The 22619-nt window shown below is 37.3% G+C and overlaps 1 protein-coding gene and 1 non-coding gene across 3 annotated transcripts; both read right to left on the bottom strand.

Moving 5' to 3' along the window:
• Nucleotides 1-1159: 1159 nt before the first annotated feature.
• On the bottom strand, nucleotides 1160-22619 carry cse1l (CSE1 chromosome segregation 1-like (yeast)). Of its 2 annotated transcripts, NM_201450.1 has the most exon segments (25): nucleotides 1160-1806; nucleotides 1922-2153; nucleotides 4375-4521; nucleotides 4813-4894; nucleotides 6983-7068; nucleotides 7144-7241; nucleotides 7323-7531; nucleotides 9139-9289; nucleotides 9622-9719; nucleotides 11782-11885; nucleotides 11973-12109; nucleotides 12200-12261; nucleotides 12350-12434; nucleotides 13858-14060; nucleotides 14141-14206; nucleotides 14306-14435; nucleotides 14543-14710; nucleotides 14799-14891; nucleotides 16434-16541; nucleotides 16642-16732; nucleotides 16880-17025; nucleotides 18479-18580; nucleotides 18694-18836; nucleotides 21632-21721; nucleotides 22553-22572. In NM_201450.1, coding segments are annotated over 24 exon segments (2916 nt in total). In that variant the 5' UTR covers nucleotides 21717-21721; nucleotides 22553-22572; the 3' UTR covers nucleotides 1160-1716.
• LOC137496755 (small Cajal body-specific RNA 11) lies at nucleotides 9460-9591 on the bottom strand. The gene has a single exon (XR_011017311.1).

Genomic DNA, 22619 nt, shown 5'->3' with positions numbered 1-22619 from the left:
TCAATTTTTGAAAAAGGCTGTAACAAAGAAATGTAGAAAAAGTGAAGCCCTATGAATACTTTCCAGATGCACTATATAGGGTTAAAGGGCACCTATGGTGAAAAATCTACTTTTCAAGCTGTTTGGACAGACATGCATGTATAGTGTATAGACCGTCATATTGGGGTGATATAAACACACGGCCCTTTTTTTTTCCAATTTAACACTACAAAAATGGACCAATTGGAGCGGTTTTCAGAGCGACCACAACTTGACGTAGGAGTGCAGTTCCCCCGCCCACCAATATTGATTGACAGGCGCGTCCCCATATCCTTAGTTTGTCGTTTTATGGGCGCCATTTTCAGCGTGTGAATCAAAGCAAAATCACTAAAGGAACACCTTTGCTTTATTTTAGATGCAAGGCTCATTGGGCTCAACACACGATCAATATACTCCACATAAATTGCTGATCAGAATTATTTATACCTTTTCGTAGGTTTGCAAACATGTGTACTTTATTGCATCTACCTTAAACTTAAGCCGTTTGCATTTCTCATGAACACAGAAGCTCCCTCAGATCTCAACTAAGTGCAGCTGGAAAGTGTGAGCGTGTTGCCTCATGTGCGCATCTCTCCATGGAAATAAAATAACAAACTTGCCTGCAGGTCGTACAGCAGACGCGTCTCTCTGCGTGGCGCCGTGCATTTCGGAGTTCTGGGCGTGGGTTTCTGTTGGGGTGCACGCGATGGCACTTCGGGTCGGCGGCTGGGCGCTGCAGGTAGCCGTTGTGTCTGCCCTGGTGGAGTCCGTTGTTTGGAGTTCTGGAATGCATGGCACTGAGTGGTGCGACGATTCGGGACACTTTATGTTTCTGCCTCGCCACAGTGTCTGGTGTGCCGTGTCGCAGCTTCGAGCGGCACAGCCGGTTCCTCAGTCAAAGTTAATTCAGTATGTGTTGTTATTAGTCTCTGTGTACAAGCTCAGCGCTTGAAACTAGCAAACAGTTGGCTGTAAAACTATACAGAGAGACAAATGATTTTGTACTCTCTCAGGCACGTGCACACAAAGGCCTCAACCTGTGCAGTGCACATGCCCTTTTTAGTCTTGGATAGAAAGTGCCCTTCCAAAATGATCAAAAGTGCCCCCGCGATCTGGAAGCAAAACAAACGTGACCACCATCTTAAACAAGTGCTTCATTTATTTATTAACAACTAGAGCAGCAAAACTAAGACGTAATGAAGACAAAACATGATGAATGACATGCAACGAGAGACAGACGAGTTCAGTTCCTCTGCAGAACAACTCGTTTATACAGTAAAAACTTCTCCAAAACGACAGGAAAGGAACAGAAAAACATTTCTCCAATGCTTTTAAAGATGCCACACGATGTTTGCCAACACCCCGGTGCTGTTTAACGTTTGTAAAAGGCGACATTTCAAAATACTGCCAAATGTGTGATTGGACGAGACGCCGAACTTAAGAGAACACGTTGAATGGACTCCAGCTAACACAAAGGAAAAAGCAAACATTAGACACCCAGTGAGACGATCAGAGACCATCACTCCCATAACGCATTAAAACGACCCCTAAAAGCCGTTCTGTGTGGCCGCGCGTCACTGGGCAGCACATCTCTGCTCTTGTTGAGTCCACAGCTCGCCTCTTCTTGGGTCAGATCAATTTGGGAGTCTTGAGTGTCGGAGGTCCCCATTTTTTTTTTGTCTGTAAAGGAGTGTGTGGCTACACCAGCTGTACAGTGGCCGCCTGAAGGTAACCCTGCAGGAACTGAAGAGCTTCAGTGGGCAGACTGGTGCTCAACATGGAGGGAACCTGTTCAAAAGACAACACTCAAGAGATAAGCGGGAATTGTGGGTTAAAAAAAAAAAAAGCTTCTATTTCTCTGTGAATTTAGTGAGGAGCATGTTGTAAGGGAAGTGATACTCACTCTTCCGGGACAGGCGGTGGAGAGTTTGTGTAAGGACTGAGCCAGGAGGATTTTGGGATTGCTGACGGCGTCGCCGATGGGGTCGTGCTCTTTCTTGCCTGCAAAAGCAAGCTGGGAGAAAGCGGTCTGGTATCCTGGAGTGTCCTCGATGTCAATGAAGTGCTCATCATCTGGGATGCTGTCATCTTCTGGCAACTCAAATAAACCAATCAGAGCCTGCAGCAAAGGAGCCCTTAAAAAATAAAAGAGTATTAAATAATATTATTATTCTTTCTTGGTCTTTTACACAGTGTTAAAAGGTTAGAGTTCACCAACATTTTTTAATGGTTATGCAACAATCTTATGTCATTCCAAAGCCCTGAGACATTTGTTCATCTTCCAACATAAAGACAAAAATTGGAGAACCCTCTGATCCTCCATAGACAACAACAAGGTTCTGGAATTGACTTGCGGCGCCGGTGTGTGTATCCTGATAGAAACCTATGTTTAGAATTCTAAAATACATGGCGCTGCGCGCCGCTTCTGGCGTGCGACCTGCTTTAGAGGTGTGAACCTACACTGGTCTCACGATTCGGTTACGTTTATCATGTTATCGATTCAGTTCAATTCGATATCTCGGTGCATTGATGATGCTTTCTATACAGTGTTGTATTTTGGGGGGAGGCTATAACAAGCTGTCTGTAAACACACACACGGACACACAGCACCACCACACTGTCTCTCATTCACACACATACACAAACATAGACAGCACCAAACACACACCACGCGTGCTTGCTCGCTCACTCAGGAGTGATATTGTAAGACCGCCCACTCCTATTAAAGTTACACCACAGTTACTGACCACTCCCGCGCTTTATCCGGAAATTTTTGCATACAGCCGAGAAGAAAAGAGAGGGGAGAAAAAGTCACGCCAGCAGCCGAGAGGAAAAGTCACGCAGGCTGGTGAAATGGGCCACAGTGAGAGAGAGAGAAATGGAGTACTTTCATTCCCTTAATCGCAGAAAAATAGTGGCTTCTGATGTAAATGTCAATGAAAGACTGTACAGAAATCACACACGCAGTGAAATTGTGCACAGCTGGCGCCAGGAGTGTTGTAAATACCCACGCTCGCTTACCTCGCGACTGAGCACATGTGAGGTAAATGACGTCAGTACATAATAACCGGTTATGATTATTACTGAACCGATACTGAATTGTCCGCTTCACCGGAAGAACAATTCAATTTCTGACACCCCTAACAAGAATATTTTTGCACGCACAAAACATAAAGTAATTTATTGAATAGTTTCTTCTCCTCAGTGTCAATATATTGTGCATAATCATGAGCTCTATGCATTAATGTGTAACCCAGATGTCAGATTTCCTCTGTTTTAAATAGCACAGGCACAAAAAAGGTTGAGCAAGCAAGGCACATGAACGCGAGGAGGAGTTTGAATGAAGTCACTTTTGTCTGTGCGCACAAAAATATTGTCTTAGTTTGATCCACATAAGGCATATCTATGTTTTGAGGATGTTTTTTTTTTTTTTTTTTTGCTATGAATGAGTCTGGACACTTGCTGTCTATAGAAGATGAGGGAGCTCTTAGATTTCACCTAAAATCTAAATTTGTATTCCACGAATAAAGGGGGTTTGAAACAACATGAGGATGAATAACTAACAATATTATTTTCAGTTTTGCGTCAACTAACATTAGGTAAATTCAAACTCAAACCAAAAAAATAAACCCCAAACCCAAAATAAAAATGTCAGTAAAGAAATTCACTGTAAATCATGAGGCCTATGAAGAATGAGTGGACCTCAAGTAACGTAAACACCTCTGACTGGCCATTGCATTCAAGAAATAAACAGGTGTGTGATCGTTGTTTAACTCTACAGCCTCAAAATATCTAGCGCAGCAGATAAATAGTGACTTGTGAGGCCTTATCCTCGAAGGTGGTTATAAATATACAACATTGCATGCAGGCGCACACATCAGTAAACCTACATAAACATAAGCATATTCACAACACCTATTGAGACTGGTGGACACAGACTGCCACTCAGACATTATCATCCATGTTCAGTTGTTTCCCGTTTTTATTTTTAATGTATTTAAGTGTCGTAAGGTGTCAAAGTTTAACCTGGTGGGTAAAAAAAAAAAAAAATCAATCTGATGGACATAAAGGGGTCACAATCCAATAGATTAGAAACTAATCTATACAATCTAACAATAGAATCTAACAATAGAAAACAAACTAACGGCTTATGGCTGTTCATTTGCTTTATGTAACTATTTTGAATAAATGGTTAATCTTGAATGGTTACAGATGTACAAAACATCTTCAGGTATATACATGATCCTCACAGGAAGTCAGTGGAGTTAATTATGCAAGGTAATGGGATTGGCTAAAGTAAAATATTTAGCACATGAGACGCACTTCATTTTCAAACAAGCCAGTAACATGTCTAACCAGAGTTTGGTGTACTCGGTGTCCATCATGGCGGGACACTCGGTGAGGATCTTGATGATTCCCACAGCACAGATCTTCTTCTCCACCTGCCCTGACACCTTCTGCACCTCAGGAATCACAATCTTCTCCACAACCATCCCAAACATCCTGAAATGCAGACCAAAAGCAACAATCAGAAAACAAAAAACAATAACAAAAGGTATGCTGTAAACGGAGATCTAATATAGGGTCAAGCAGATTGAGGCATTGATGTGCTGCGAGCACTAACAAACAGTCAATATGAGTCCTAATAAGGGTGAGCTGTAAATGAATAAAACCAAAATGCTAAAACCAAACAAAAATAGGAAAAACGTACAAATGTGTGTGGCATTATGCATTGCGGACAGTACTTCTGGATTATATCAACTGAGGACAGAACACATCAGGAACTGAACATACTTTGGCTGGATATCATCAAATATCTCCTGCAATGCAATGGCGCCATATTTCACAGAATAAAGGTTGATGAAGACGAGGAAACCTGGGAAGAGAAAGAGAGAGTCGCTTTAGTAGAAAGCCATGTTTGTAAAGTGTTCACAGGGTCCATCCAAGGCCCCGTTTACACTAGTGCATTTTAGAATGAAATGAAATGAAAAACGGAGAAAACGCACATCATGTGACCACACACACAGAGACACACACACACTTTGGCATGCACTGCAGCGTGCTTTGAGCACATACCCATATGAGAGCTGTGCATGTCGGACTGTTCATCCAGGATCTCCCGATGGATCTAATCTCACTATTTGTTAAACGTGATATATAATCCATCTAGAAGAGGTATTTAAGGGTTGTAGCAAGCAGCGCTACATGATTGTAGTACATTTAGGTTGCATTTACACTGCACTGTTCAAGTGATAAAATTCCGATTTTTTTCTCCCATGTGGCACAGATCGAATATGGCTCATGTACGTGTAAGCAAGAACAAATCACATGGATTGCGATTTACTCAAATCAGAATCAGGCCTTATTCATATGTGAAAATGTATCCGACATGAATCAGATCTGCGTTCTCATGTCTGCAGTGTAGATCTGATTTTCACCTGTCAATGCGAGTCGCGCATCATTAAACACCATAGTGAATGACATCAAGTCTGACACATTCATTTCAGAACAGACTTCAGCAGAGTCCCAAACCTTAAATCTCATACACGAGGACTTAAACAGCTTTTATATTGTCATGTAGCACAGGTATTTAAGCATGTTAACGAGAGCAAGAGAGCGCCATGTCCGCCACGTGACCTAAATAAACTAGAGATGCCGATGTCCTGCAGATTTTAGCTCCAACCTTTATCAAACCCACCTGAACAAGCTAATCAAGGTCTTACTAGGTGTACTTGACTGTTGAGGCAAGTTAGAGCTAAACCCTGCAGGGACACCTGTCCTCCTAGACCAACATTGGTGACCCCTGCCCTAGCAATCTTAATCCGGCACTTCTACGATTCTGCCAATCATATTTTCAAGTTCAGGAGAGAAGCAAAGGCGGCTTTATGGGACTTTTCATAGTTTCACACACGTTGCTTAGCGACATGGAGACCAAATGATGTTAAAACCGTCACATACTGTATTTATAAGGTATAATTCACACAAAAATGTAATTTTTGTCTTCATATAATGATGTATTCGTGGCCGGGAAATCACACGTGACATGAGCTGCTGACTGTGACGGCGCGCGCCCTACTTAATGATAGACGTGCGCGTCTACTTTAGTGAACAGAACCTGCATATGCTGTGAGTAACAGGTAATAAAGTTGTAAATAATATTCAGTTTGTGGCACAGAGTGATTGTTTGAGAGCCGCGCTTGAAGTATGAACAGCACTTAGCAGTGAAAATGAAACCAAATGAGAGCACATCATTTAAATAATCATATTGCATTATAGAGTAATGACTGCGACAAGCATTTGACTTTTTTCTTTCATATCGAACACACAGTTGTGCATGAAAATAAATGTTTAGTGTCAGTGTAGCTACTCTAGCCTATAATGTTGATTTTACCAGTGAATTAAATGGTGTAATAATGTTGTCAATGATTGCATTTATATCTCAAACATAAATCAACATCAGAATTATTATAAGTAGAATATAATTATTTATAGTTAAACAATAGACCTGCTTATAATATTATTATTGTTGTTTTACCATATGTTTGAGAAAAAACAGAAATCGCATATTAAGCGTTATTTTACATCTACAGAATTGTGAGAGAATCGTGATATTTTAAGCAAAAAAAATTACGATTCTCATTTTAGCCAAAATTGTGCAGCTCTAATATAAAATTAGTGCATACATAAATCACGCCATGGACATTACATTAAGATGCCTAAATGTTTAAAAAAAAGCCTATATATAAAAAGAAGATGGACAAATGTGTATGCTCCTAGTCTTCAGCATTTTTTGTGCATCTCTGTAGGATAATCAGAGTCACTTAATGGTCTGGCATGTAAGTTTCCTAATTCTCAGTCATTTCCAGTGGTTTGTGTACATATATTTAGAGATTACACACACAAAAATCAGATAGCCTAAAAACAGAGAGAATCAAACTATGACAAGAACTGACAAATCGCTTACTTTTAACGAATTTCGTGGTCTTGGAGCTCTGAAGCCTCTGGAAGAGCAGAATAAAGATCTGTTTCCTATACTGCGTGATCGCTTCCCTGCACAAAAACAAAAATGAGTATAGCCAAGATACGTCAGCATTTTTATTCTGGTGTCCTCGTAACGTCACTTACGCAGGCATGTGCTCCACTATACTGTTGAGCAGATAAAAGCCTTGATGGTCATTAGCTTTGGATGCGATGAGTTTCTGAAACACTCCAAGAAGACCAGGCTGGGAAAAAAATATTATGATTATTATAATGGGAATGATTTGAGAAGAGGTCCTCTGCATTATGGCTGCTTGTCTACTCACTATCTTGTCAGAGGCTGTGTTGGCGATGGCGGCAGCTCCTTTCTCCAGGTAGGCCTGCAGCAGACGCACAAGCGGAGGGATGTTTCCTGTACGCTCCCACAGCACAGGCTGCAGGAGATGAGGAAACAGAGCCATGTAGGAGGAGGGGATTGAGTTGCTGTGGATCTCCAGAAGTAGAGACATCACCTGGAAGACATACGGCACGAACTCTGCCCGGCCAGAACACACAAGGATCATTAAAACATGGCTTAAAGAAAGGGCCCTCAAAATCAATCAATCAATCAATCAATCAATCAATCAATCAATCAATCAATCAATCAATCCATCCATCCATCCAGATATCCTATCTTATCCAGTCAGGAGATACAATCTTGTTTCTAGCTGAAAGGTCTTATTGATCTGGTTTAAAAAACACAATACTATGCAAGATCAGATTGTGTAAGATTATTATAATTGTTTTATAGGGATGTACCAATTCACCTTACAGTGCAATTCACAATTTAGTCATGACTTTTTTTTTTAACAAAATCATTTGATACTAATTTAAGGTGAAAAAGATTTTTTCCCCCCCTAAATGCACTTAAATGCTTTTTCTTAAATGCTTTCTTGAATTTTTATTTATTGTTTCTTAAATACTGAACATTTTCTCAAAGTAAAATATTTTCTGCAATAACAAACTAAATTAGAATTTTAAAACGATATCCAAACAAAAAAAGTGAATAACACAAACTAAAGCCTCTTTAATATAAACAAACTAAAACTTTTACTGTGCTGGGATTTTACATTTTTATTTTTTTAAAGAAATATCAGAATATCCATGTTTTCTGACACGGGCTGAGATCTTCGCACATTTTACAATGTCCCCTGCTGATGAAAAACTATTTCACTGGGGACTGAGATGGCTGTAGTGGAGAGGAAAGCATTTCCTCAACCAGAGAGGAGTGTGTACAGAGGTGGCTAATAGGCTCTGTGCTCCAAGGGACTGGCCTGAGCATTTCAGTCTGCCCCTAAAAGGTTAAAGGTATTTTAACTGCAAATTTAGCTCAATTAAAATACAGAGATATAGTCAAGCCAGGCTTGTATTTTTAAGATTAAATTTTAGCTGTAATAATGCCATATTAAAAAGGTTTAATCACACATATTTTTATTTTAGCTGTAGTAAGTTGTTTTAAGTTTGCCCATAAAAAAGCTCAAATCACACTTCATATTTGTTTGTGACAAGACTTTGTCATGTTTTGTGGCAACAAGTTTCAGTATATTTTAAAAAGCAACAAAAAATATTTTTGCCATGTAACTACGGTCATATTTTAATTTAAATCAAATAAATTGTGGACAATATGCATGCATGCGTGATCCTGATTTGGTTTACACAATCTTGTTTTATGTTTAAATGCTTTGGTTTAATTTAAAACAAAATATACATTGACAAGTCACTAATTAAGAGGAATTCTCCTGTTCAGTAACTAGTTAAAAACTTTCAAAAAGAGAGAGAGAAAAAAAAAAGTAAAATGTAAAATTTAAAAAGTTATTAAGCTAGTTAAGATAATCAGACTAAATAGATTTTTTTAGAATAGGTGTTACTATAATAATTAAGGCTTTTTTTCTTTATCTTTTGTAAGATTATTTGAAATAAGAAAAACTACTTGGGCTAATTATCTTAGCACACTGGCAGATAACAAATTAATTTGTCATATGTACGTTTTTTTGCAGTTAGTGTAGTGACAAAGTCAAATTCAAGTAGTGTTTCATAGTTTTTAAATAATTAGAAACCCCTAGAGGAAAGAAGGAGTGTAAGAACTTTATACCAGCACCATACCCTGCACGTCATTCTGGAGGATCTCTGTAAACACAGGAAACAGGGCTTCTTCAAAGCTGCTCACGGTGTCTGGATTGGCCTTGCAGGTGATCCTGATGGACAGGCACAGCGACTCAAACAGGTAATGGTTGAAATGTGGTTTACTGGGATTCTGTAGACAAAAAGAAAAGCATATCTAGAACAATACTGTACCTACAAACGGAAAGAGCAGTAATTGGTGGCTGTTTGAATCATCCTCTTATGAAAAAAGTTTTAATGAACATTTATTGGATTTAAACCTTTTAAGTTACAAATTTTATTCAGTGAGCTGTGTGTGAAACAGATGTTCCGTCCTGCCTTTAGGATCAAGTCCTACTTCTTGGGAAATGCCCCCTATACTGGACGGATATTTCTGTATGTCCTGCCAGTGATTCCAATGTCATAGACTGAGACGAGGATCACATGACTGGACAACTCTTGAACTGTCTTTATTGATTAGCTGACCTTGCTGACGAGGAGGAGCTTGTGTGTGAGTTGGCCAATGAGAGTGGGAATGTAGGGCACGATGGCTTCCTGCAAGAGGGAGAAACTCCTCATGATGGCTGCGGAGGAGACAAACAGAAAAGGTCAAGGAGTGAAAAAGACTATTAATTTGAACAAAATATTGATAAAAGATTTATTAAAACCAAGTAAAATTTAAAGTTTAACTGCATTTCCACTTTTGGGCCTAAAGCATGCATGCCATGACCAGTTGTGTTTTCCACCATCACTTCTAGAGCTCAATCAAGCCTCATCATGGCTTCCTTGAGGCCAATGCTTGTTTTTTTCTGCCAACCAAAAACCTTGGGTCAAAGAAGACCAGCTAGGGCTTGAAGAGACATCATGAACAAGAGTTTACCAGAGCTGATGGTCAGCACTGCAGCTCATTACACATATTGTTATATCCGTCTAACACAGGGGTCACCAATCACGGTCCTGGAGGGCTGGTGTCCCCGCAGGGTTTAGCTCCAACTTGTCTTAACACAACCTGCCTGGTTGTTTCAAGTATACCTTGTAAGACCTTGATTAGCTTGTTCAGGTGTGTTTGATTAGGGTTGGAGTGATTAGGGTTGTAGCTAAAATCTGCAGGACACCGGCCCTCCAGGAACAAGTTTGGTGACCCCTGGTCTAACAGATAACATCAACATGATGATGATAAAGACACGTGTCTTTATCAATAATGAATTCAGCTCAAGCAGACAGCGGAAAATGACTGACACCAGACTGATCCAATGTGGAGTCTGATTACCATTTGTGACCTGGGTAACAAAACCAGTAGCATGGGTCACTTTTGACGTTGAGATTTATAAAGCATCTGAAGGCTGAATAAAAAGCCTTTCCATTTTATGTTGTTAAGCTAGTATGTTTTATGTTCTTCAAACATTGTTCTATTTGAGAATCTTGAATCTGAAGGTGCAAAAGTATAAATATTAGATTTTTTTTGCACCTTCCGATTCCAGATTTTCACTTTACTGTTGTTATCCAATAAATCACCTCCTAATCCAATTAATGTCCAGTCCTGTACAATAAAAGATAATAAAAATAAATAATAAAATAAAAAATCACTTTTAAAGTTGTCTAAATGAAGTGATTTACAATTGGATATTACTTCTAAAAAAATTGAGAAGTTATACAGTTGAAGTCAGAATTATTAGCCCCCTTTTGATTTTTTTTCTTTTTTTAATATTTCCCAAATTATGTTTAACAGAGCTAGAAATTTTCACAGTATGTCTGACAATATTTTTTCTTCTGGAGAAAGTCTTATTTGTTTTATTTCGGCTAGAATAAAAGCAGTTTTTGATTTAAAAAAAAAACAATTTTAGGACAGAATTATTAGCCCCTTTAAGCTATTTTTTTCGATAGTCGACAGAACAAACCATCGATATACAATAACTTTCCTAATTACCCTAACCTACCTAGTTAAGCTAATTAAACCAGTTAAGCCTTTAAATGTCACTTTAAGCTGTACAGAAGTGTCTTGAAAAATATCTAGTAAATTATTATTTACTGTCATCATGACAAAGATGAAATAAATCAGTTATTAGAAATGAGTTATTAAAACTATTATGCTTAGAAATGTGCTGAAACACAAAAAGATTAGATTCAACTTTATTGTCATTACACATGTACAAGTACAATGCAACAAAATGCAGTTGCATTGCAATCTATAAAGTAGAATATAACAGATTTATTAAATTATACGAAATGCTAACATTTTCCATGATAGACATTATGCTAGTAGAAACTGCTTGAGGAATGAAGCCGTTGGTTCACACTTTATTTTGATGGTCCGTTTGTTGAATTTAGTTACATTGCATCTACATGCCAACTAGTTCTCATTAGACTGTAAGTATGAGTTGGGGTTGGGGTTAGTGTAAGTTGTCATGTACTTGCAAAGTTTCTTATAGTCAGTTAAATGTCTTCAGAAGGAACAGTATCAACAGATATTAAGCAGACAGTCCACTAATTCTCAAATGGACCATCAAAATAAAGTGTTACAAGCCATTGCACTGAGTTGTGTGTTGAGAGAAGGTTTTACAGCAGAGCTGTGTGGCCACTAGTCTGACAGCTTGATTTTGGCCTTGCTGCTTGAACTCGTCCAACAGTGGAAGAGATGATCATTACCTTTCATAATGTACTCGTTCTCAGATGATCCAGGAATTGCTAAAGCTTTAAACAAATGGTTGAGTAACTGTTCTGTGAAGGGTGCCATTTCAGTCGGGGTGATGCTGAAACACAAAATTCAGTTTTATTTGCTATTTTATTTAGAATTTTAGGCAAATGACCGTTCAGTTGTTTGTACTGAGTGAACTCACAGGGTGGTGTTGTTGCCTCCTCTCATGGTGAAGAGTCTCTCAAGTGCATGTGCAGCATAGGTGTGCTGAACAATGCTCTCCGCCTGCAGGTGGGACACGAGTAGAGGAACGGCCTGCAACAGCTGCTCTTTAGGAAGCTGGAGAACAAAGCAAAAGCCACACAGTTACAAACACTAAACCACTAGTGCTATAATAAAGCATATTTGGACTGAAAATAAAATGCTTACTTGACTTCTGAAGGTCATAACATACTTGATGGCGTCTGATTTTAAAACTGGAAACTCGTTCACTGAGGGACAGAAACAACATTGCTGTTTCAGCTAATACTATAATAATAATAATAAACATTCAAGCATTAAATGAGAAAAGTCAATTACCGTTAGGGGATTTCAGATCTATGAGAATATGGTTTAAAAAGAACTCTGACAGGTTCACCAGCTCATTTGCTTGTGTTATTCCATGCTGCAAAAGAGAAGCATAAATTTAATCCGAGAAGACCTAAAACTTAGAGCTTATTGACCAAAAATCTTACTTTTTAAGGTCTCTAACAAAAAAGTGAGCATAAAAAGCCTCAAGCATACCCTGGAAGGTTAAACTGCATCTTAACTCTGTTTGGAAACAGTCTTTAAAATTGGAAACTCTGTAAATATTGTTCTCTGCGATATTCAGAGAAATTTGACCATATCTGACCTTCGTGCCCTGACTTTAGTCAATATCAAAAAGTACTTCAATAAATGGCCAATAAAAAAAAATGGGCCAACTATGATCATATTACAACCATCTGCAAGAGAGCCTGCAAAAACTCATTCTGTAAGAAAAGGTCCAAATAAAAGTGAAATGAGGAGAGAAATATATTAACTCGTACATAAATAACCATCATTTGCTTTAGCTGAAGCATGTGGACTTCATCCTGTGTTTTCTTTTATTGTTAAAGCAGAATGGTCACTACATTTAACTTATTTAGAAGTATAATTGGTTAGAATCAATAGCGACCTCACAATCTAATCTGATTCCAGGGGTCACAATCCGATTCCAAAACAAATCTTGGCTGATATTTTTCCATTTCCTCTGGTGTCCATTTACATCTTTAATTCTCATTAAAATGCAAAGTAGTACAGTTTCTAGGCTTTTGCTTAATAATTTAAATCTCTGTACGACAGTTCTTTCATCTTAAAAATATTAGATTTTATTAAAGAATTATTCAGGATGAACAAGCTCTGAATGTAAAAAAGCCAATTACAAAGAGCAATTATGAAAAACAAACATATTCCATTCATCACAATTATTTAAGGGAGAGAGAATACTAAAATGTAAACCTATTGAAATATCAGAGAATTATTCAATTTAAATCCCAAATGTTGCATTTGAATATACTAAATGAATGTGGTCACAATACTGACAGTCATCAATAAACAACAAATGATTATTATTGCCAGTAATTTATTTCATAATTCAATCTTTATTTGTGAGTGTAAATGTCAATTCCATGCATTGCTGAGCATTGGGTGTCAAAGCCATTTTACGCCCCCTTGTGGAAATTATGCATAAGCAAAATGTGACTGCATTGGGCTGGATTTATGCAGCAGTATTACAGACAATGGCAACATGTCTTTTGGATGGTCACCTACTGTATAACTAAAACTGCTCCCAGTTACGTGGCCAATAATTCAAAGGACTAAATAAAAATGTTTTTTTTTGGTGTAAAAATTGAGATTTAGTTTAATCATTTTCTTACTGCAGATTTATGTTAACATTAAAATAGATAATAAATATATTTAAAAATGCTTTAAAATGAGTTCATTTAAAGAGTTGAAAGAGTTCATAGTAAAGTGAAACGAAATCAGTACTCTGCTTACGGAGTTATCATCAACAAAGACCATCTCACCTTTTGTGTCTGAGCTTTGGATGCTAGAGATGTAACCAAGTAGATGGCGGCATCTTTGTGCTTCCAGTTCACACCAGGGTTTTTGGCGTACTCTGCCAACATTGAGTTCACATATCCAGAGAAGATACCCGTCACCGGGCCCTCGAAAAACTTACAAAGGCCTCGCACCAAATCACAGGCTGCTCTGCGTCTTGTGTCGATGTCTTTGAGAACAGAAGAGACCATTCAGTACAAACATCACAAAAACCAAGCGTCTGAACAATACAGAGAAGTGTCAACAAACCTGAGCCTTCAAGATCTCTGATGATGTACTCCTCTGAGTTATCTTCAAAAGCCTCTTCATCTGCACCTGTTCACATACAAGTTACATGTCAGAACTCCCTGTACCACTTCTTCAGCTGGTTTCTGTTTAATAACTGAAATACAAGATGTATAAATCAGCACCTACTTCTGAACTCCATGTTGGGTACGATGACCTTCTCACAGATGCTGGTGAGAACATTCTGGTCCTCAAAGAGATGCTTATAGTGTGGTCGCTCACACACAGATGCCAAAAACTGGATTGCATTGCTCACAAGCTACAAAAGCAATGTTCCCGGACACAATTAATCCAACAAAACTGTCACAAAATAGTCTTTTTTAAAAACCTACATCAATACATGGAAACTAAAGGCAATCTACTTACCAAATCATATTTGACCTCTTGACCAGTTGTGACCAGCAGATTCCAAATAGCTGTAACAAAGCGAGGCAAGTAGGGCTGGAACTCTTCATCATATTTTTGAGCATAAAGTGCTGCGTTATCACAGATTTGAGACTTCAACAGCTCCAGCAGACCAGCCTCCTCCTCATCCTAAAGCAAAAAATAATAAATAAAACTAAATGGTAAACTGAATTCAAAGATAGAGAATTTTTGGGAGTTTTTGTGAGCAGTATCTCACATCTGTTTGCAACAGCTTGTTGTCCAGGGTCAACAAGTTGTGAAAATTTGTCATCCAAGTCTCCATGTTATCCTCAAAGAACTCAGGGAGATCCTGGAAAAGTGAAAAATCAAACTGTTAGCAGGACAAATAGACAATAGTGCGTCTACTACACTCTCCTTTTTTTCCATGATAATAATAATTCATTTATTGCTGAGTGTTTTTAATTGGATCTACTGGTTCATTGCAGCCTGTCATGGACAATATTGACACTAATGGCTGATTTATACTTCTGTGTCAAGCACACTTGTATGGTGCAGCGCAGCCTTTGTGCTGTCACACAAGCCCTCGCTATGGTCGACGCTGAAGGTGACCCGCAGCTCTCAAAAAAATTGTAACTACACGTTGCAACAATGCATAGCGCAGGCTTTGTGATTGGTTGGCTAGTAGCACTGAGGGTGTGGTGCGGTGCTGAGAGCTGCGAGCTTAGAGCGATTGTTTATAAGTGTTGAGTCCCCGTGAAGGAGCTCCAGATTGAAACTTTTGTTTTGTGTGTACCTTATGATTGAAGCTGCACATCTATCGGTTTTCTGCCTCTAAATGAGCGAGTTTAAACTGCTTGTACATTAAGTAAGTGTTCAGAAAAAACAACATTAGCATAAAAAACGCGACACAGAGGAACATAAAAATCTACTGCCAGCTAGTGTTTCGGAAGTGTTATTGCAGAGCAACACACATCACGCAGAAGCATTAAAGCATGGCTATGCGCAAGGCAGGACCCATGGGTCAAGACAATCACTAGACACAGAAGTATAAACCAGTCTTGAATATGGCAATAGGTGTCCCCAGATTAGAAATGAATTCAATCATTTACACAAATTGGTAATTGATAACGAAAAAAGTGATTTTACAAATGAATCACTGGATTTAGTTAACTCAGATAATTTAATAAAATACATTAACCCAGTTACAAAAAACAAAAACAGTCAGTTTTGTGTCAAACCAAGACTGCAGGTTGCTTCAATTACTGTGGGTTAAAAAGTGCTTTAAAATGCAACTTAATACAAATGAACTTTTTTACTGAACTGTTCAAAAAAAAAAAATCTATCACATTCAGATTTACACACCGTGCTATGAGGGAAAAAAAATCACTTAGTTTACCTTAACAAAAAAATTCATGAAGAAAGTTTTAATGTAGTGAAAACTTTGCAAATATTCTCTCATTTGTATTTATTTTCAGTGACTTAATTACATTGATCATAATGCATTCTTATTTACCAGGGGTTCTCAAACTCATCACTGGAGAGTGAGTGTCCTGCAAAGTTTAGTTCCAACTCGAATCAGACAAACCTGGGCTAGCTAATCAAGCTTATAAGCTTGAACTTCGCAATGCAGCAAATTGCAAAACTTTTCGCATGAGCTTATGTTTCCGGTCTGAAGTATTCGCGTTTATGAATGGAAGACTATGGGGAGAAAAGTCCAGTGTGACCACAGATTAACTAGGCTTTCTAGAAACATTGCAAGTGTGTTGATGCAAGTTGGAGCTAAAATCTGGAGGACACTGGCCCTCCAGGACCAAGTTAGAAAACTCCTGATGAAGACAAAAACTACACTAAAGCTACAATGCTGGCATGAGATGAGAGAGTAGAAATTTACCTGGAAGTTAAGGCTGTAGAAAAGTTTTGAAATAAGTGTTAGAGAAGAGAAGAGCACTTTCAAGGCGTTGATATCTGTTGCATGTGTTTGACACAATTCAATTGTAGCCTAAAAGAAAAACAAGCAAACCACAGTTTAAAACGATGAATTATAAGGTAATGACTAATAACGTTTCAAATCAAGACGGACAATGACTTTTTGACATCACCTTAAAAAGTTCAGTAAGAGGCTGTGCAAACGTGTCCAGTACCAGCTTGATCTCTGACCACAGCTCATTAGACTTAAACTCATGCCGGTATCTGAAAGACAACACAGACAGTTCTTAAAAGTCATGAAACTAAACTTTAGATCAAGTATAGAACAAAAATGGTACATCAACTAAATGATAATCGCAATCAAAAGAACAGCAACACTGCATTGATTTTATTCAAATGAACCTCACATACCGTTTAAAAAGGGAATGTGCCGTGCGAAGAACACCATTAATGATGTGGAAGTCTCCACTCTGAAAACGGTTCACCATCTCAGTCAAGAGATCTGGCCATTTCAAAGGGAAGTCTTCCCGCCCGATAATGCTGATAGCGTCACTCAGCTGCACAGAGAAAAACACATATCTAAGGCACAGTAAACACTAATGAGGTGTTTGCCAGCCCTCTTGCTGGAGACACTTAATCTTCAAGGCCAGATAAATCAACTATTTTCAATAGTAAAACCACAATTTTTAAATAACAATAGTCAATTTTACATTAGCAAAGCTTTGTGTCTAAACACTACCTTGGAAGTTTGCTGAGGACAACTAATGATACATGACTTTTTGATTTTTCACAGATTATTTCACAAAGCTATTGAGCACTAAAATCAAACTCCTAAATCAGCAAAGCTGAGAAGTATTGATGAGGACTCTCATGTCACTAAGACCCAATTAACAAACTACCCTAAAACATCAATTTTCCATTTCTTAAATATTTGCAAATGATAAGGATCATCAGATGTATTTGCACAAGTAAATCCCTGTAGTCATCGACAAAGTACTGCGAAAATGGTATGTAAATGATGCTTTCTGTGTTGTTACAAGTGCTACAGTGTACAAGTTCCCATTGTGGAATGACAACAGACTGCTGCCACCTGCAGGCAAGGAAAGGTAAATCCTCTCTCGCAGGCGCAGAATAGGGTATATGCCGAGCTAGTGTTTTTCCCATACTTTTAAACTTCCGGTGACCTATTATTGTGAACTTTTTTTTCCATTTTATACGGTTCCTTTTACAGCATTGATGTTGTAATGTAATTAAAATACATTCAGTTAAATAAACTTTGGCATTCATTTAGTTGCTCAAGCGTAAAACGAGACAAAAAGCCGTTTACACGCACAAGCTCCATTGAATATACTGGGGTAAAATAAATACTCATATTATAAAGACATGGCAGGGGAAAATGTCATTTAATGCAGTGCTTCTTGTACAATCTGAAACCCACTTTATATCGGATATCACTCAGCTAGTGGAGAACGCTGATTTTTAAAGAAAACTGACCCTAAATGCGGCGGTTTTTGCATTGGCATACAGTTCGGCAGAAGAGCTTAACCCAGATTACTGGCAAATTAAAAGTCCTATTAGCATGATTCGGCTTATACCCTATAGACTTCAGTTTCAGACATTGGTCATCATCTGTTTGGGTGACCAGATGCAGCTGGTGCAAGAAAACAACAAGTCTTTTTTTTTGTCACCACTAGTTCTTGTCCCAAGCTGAAGACTTCTTTCTATTCCTTATTAAAATGTGTCGTCTCAACAGCTTTGTAAACAGATTAAGACACTACAATTTAATTTTTCACTGCCATTTAGGAGAATTCCTAGTGGTAATATTGTGTGTATAAAGCTCCAGGCCTCCTTTTTGAGAAACATTGATCAAAGTGAATCTAAAAATGTTTGTTAAAACCTCTGTAATGACAATTATAGCAGAAGACCTCAATCCACATGACAGAAGATTACTGAAGACAAAAAGTTCATTTATTCTATTTCCTGTATTGTGTTTGTTATCTGAATGGGTACCTGTTTTTGGATTTGCTCCGGGCTGGTCAACATCAAATTTACAATGTTGGCCTTAATAGCAGTCCGATCAGGATCAGAGATTTTGTTGGGTTCATCCTCAACCTAAAGATAAAATAACAAACAATTGATAGATTCAAATAAAGCGAATAAATCAATGAAGGAAGCATCTACGCTTCACATCAGACAGCTTTAGTCATATTGAACAGGACACTAACTATGCGCCAGTTCCTCTTGATGTAGTTCTTGAAAGTGACGGCTGAACACACACGGATGACCTCATTCTGGGACTTTTCCAGTACTGCGAGCAGTAAAATGGGATAGTTCTGGTTTCCCTCCACCGACTCCAGAAACTTCTCGGCTGATGAAGACAATAAGAACATTTTATCATTTAATACCAGGTATGACATAAATCAGGGCTCAATAATTAATACTGGCGTGAAAGACATTCAGATTTTATTGCCATGCAATTAATTTTGCATGATCATTTATTCTTTCCTACATAGGGCATTCTACCAGAAACGTACATTTACACTACATACAATTCAGTGACAGAAGTTAGCATGCATGCTTTGATGCTTGATCACTGCCAGCTTCTATCCTTCAAATAAAATGTCACTTCCTCTGAGTCATAGCCTTAAAGAAGTATTTATGTTAAATTTATCGTAAATATGACAGGTAGGCATGGGTCCTAAAACTCGGTTTTGGTGCTACATTATAAAATACAGAAGTATTAATAAGCTCTGACGTTAACGGTGCTGCTATTGGTACTGGAGAATTATTGCTGTATAAACAGTACTTACAGTAGCATAATTAACTGACCAACTTTTTAAAATTTACAATATTTGATATTTGTATGCAAAGTTGGTAATCTCACATGGGAAATGCTGGTGTTTCTGATGAGCGAGGCAAATATAAAAGTCTTCACAGTTCTCAGCTGTGCGGGCACACTCAGGAGGCTCATGCAAAGCACACACACATAGCTTGCGACAGACTCGCGCACACACAGCTCCTAAGTTTGCGGAGTGAACCAAACAGGTTGTATTTCACAAGTGGACAGCAACAATGTCTGTTGCAACCAGTTGTTTTTTCCTGCAGTAGCCTAAATAAATCTTTAACATTAAAAATGCTTTTGCATCAGCTGTATTTATAAATATAGCCTATGAATAGCCTAGTAATAAACTTAATGCTTTTTAAGAAATTATATTTAAAAAAACTGCTTATTTTTACATTGCAAGATGCTCCAAAGCTGTATTAAAAACACAGTTAACTCCCAAAACACTTAACTCATTTATGTGAATGTGTTAATGAAAAATCATAAACAATCTCATTTAACTGCATTTTTGATGCTCAAAGAGGGTATTTTGAACTGCAGACAGCACTGCTGACAGCAAGAAAGATCTCGACTTCTGCCAGAAAAGGCAAACATGTTGATTTTTATCCAGAAGAATTGTAGAAAAACAGAGTCAGTTTCCTTCAAACCATTGAACATTCTTTTACAGGAATTTTTTTTTATTTGTTTTACAATTATTGGTTTAGCATTAGTATTATGTTAAAAACGTAATAATAAAACAAGAAGTGTTGTTAATTGTTTGATTTGTTTTTTTCTTTCATAAAACACAACAAAAAAATACCGGTCAGAGAACCGTTAAAGTACTGTCCGTTAAAACCCTGATACCCAACCCTAGCGACAGGACTGACGGAAACAGAATAAAGTCTGATATTTCAAAAATGTGTTAAAAATGAACTATTACTATCACAATTTGACATGGAAGTCATTTCAAAGAATAAAAGACACTTTTAGATTATCACATTCATCTGATTAATATGAAATCACTTTTGTAAATTTAATTTGATGCAGAGAACCACACAGAAATCTGACTGAACCGAATTAAATGTATACTATATATATATATATATATATATATATATATATATATATATATATATATATATATATACACACATACATACATACTTATACAGTTGAAGCAAGAATTATTAGCCCCGCTGTTTTTTTTTTTTACTCCCCAATTTCTACTTAACAGATTTCTAATAACTGATTATTTTATCTTTGCCATGAAGACAGTAAATAATATTTGGCTAAATATTTTTCAAGACACTTCTATACAGCTTAAAGTGACATTTAAAAGCTTAACTAGGTTAATTAGGTTGACTAGGCAGGTTAGGGTAATTAGGCAAGTTATTGTATAACGATAGTTTGTTCTGTAAACTATCGAAAAAAAAGTGCTTAAAAGGGCTAATAATTTTGTCCTTAATGTTTTAAAAAAAATTAAAGACTGATTTTATTCTAGCCAAAATAAAACAAATAATATTTTATCTTCTGGAGAAAGTCTTATCAGACATACTGTGAAAATCCTTGCTCTGTTAAACATCATTTGGGAAATATAAAAAAAAAAATTCAAAGAGGGGCGAATAATTGTGACTTCCATATGAGCAATTCCATGCAAAAGTCAATCTTACATTGAAAGATTTCACCAAAATATGGAAACCAATTCTATGTTTGTGTTTTCTTGTATTTAACAGCACTTTAGAAATACACAATTTCTGTGTCAATGTTTTCAAACTATTATACTTGATTTTCCAAAGTCACACGAACGGAAATTTCACATCTGTCACATCCATAACGGAGAGATGTCACATCCGTAACGACACTTTTTCCTTATAAATGGAAAAATGACAAATAAAATAAAAAGTCAATCATTTTTGTTCTAGAGAGACACATTTTATCCTGTTAATTATCAATATTTCTTTTGGGTTGTGCAGTTTAATTTCCAGAATTTCCACAAAGTATGTTGTATACTGTAAACCTGCAGACTTTTTTCCATCACATCCATAACGCATGTTTACTTTTCTCATTTAAAGTACAAAACATGGTTACAGATTGATTTTTTCTGGTCCATTAACTCTATGGTCAGTTGTTTTGGAAAATTTATACCAATGTTTCAATTTTGTTTCAACTTTCTATATGAATTAATGTATGGAGTTTTTATTGCAAATATCACATCCATAACGCTGGAATTGCTCACATATATATATATACATCCTTGCAAGTGTACGTATGCATGAATATCAAAAAAAAAAAAATCAGAAGTCCAGAGAAAATGAAATAGTTTTCTGATATGTAAATGTTACCTGGCCTCCTCACAGCTGGATCAGCGCTTAGTGTTTTCTGCAAGTACTCGGTAAGGGTTTGGAGATTTCCATCATTGAGCTCCATGATTGCTGCAGTAATACAAACATGTATAAAACCCGATGCATAATTACAACAAACTTCAATTTACAGAAAAGTTTCAACAACAGCAAGCAGTCTGCATACTCTTTATTACGTTTACATTTCACACATTACTGTTGAATGAAATCGCATAATTGTGTCGGAGAGAACATGCGTGTGTATTCAATGAACGCATTCAGCACCTTTATTAAACTCTAAGCGATAAACATTTATTAAACGTATATCGTAACTAGATAACGTTAGCAAAACAGTTAATACATTCTCTATAACTTATATACTTTTGACAGTTAGTAACACACGCTTGGCCTGCTGTGACTTAAGCTTACTATCAAGGCCTGGCAGATACTTCCCTTGTATAAATGAATAAACACAACAAAATAACGCGTGAGGCTTAGTCAGCTGTTTTATGACTCAAATATTACACATTTTTGAGAAAACGTTAGTTGTATTACAGAAACTCGGCCATGATTCACGTGCTAAAGTAGCTAGCATACTGCTAAGTTAGTCATCATATTGCTAGTGACAATCCATTATTTCAGCGTAAAATAAGCCATGTTACTAACATAAATAAGGCTTAATTAATGTCGACATTTGATTTACTTAGTTTAAATAAGATTGAAAAATGTAGCAACGTTATTAAAGTAATCCGTCAGTGTGTGTTTAGTTCACAGCTAACTGTCGAGCTTACTTTAATAGCGCGCGCGGCGTGTGTTATCATTCAAACCATTTCTTTCTGGGACTAACTGTTAACAAATGCACGGTAAATAATAGAAAGTCGATATATGAATAGTGAAAATAGAAAGGCGTGTGAAGGGCCTTACCGTTAGCTGTAGGTTGCAGTGCTGTGCTAATCACCGGCGAGAACTTTCAAACGTCTCACACAAGTGC

The sequence above is a fragment of the Danio rerio genome, chromosome 11 (genome assembly GCF_049306965.1).
Source record: "Danio rerio strain Tuebingen ecotype United States chromosome 11, GRCz12tu, whole genome shotgun sequence".
Taxonomy (NCBI): Eukaryota; Metazoa; Chordata; class Actinopteri; order Cypriniformes; family Danionidae; genus Danio; species Danio rerio.
This window is presented reverse-complemented; position numbering and strand designations above follow the sequence as displayed.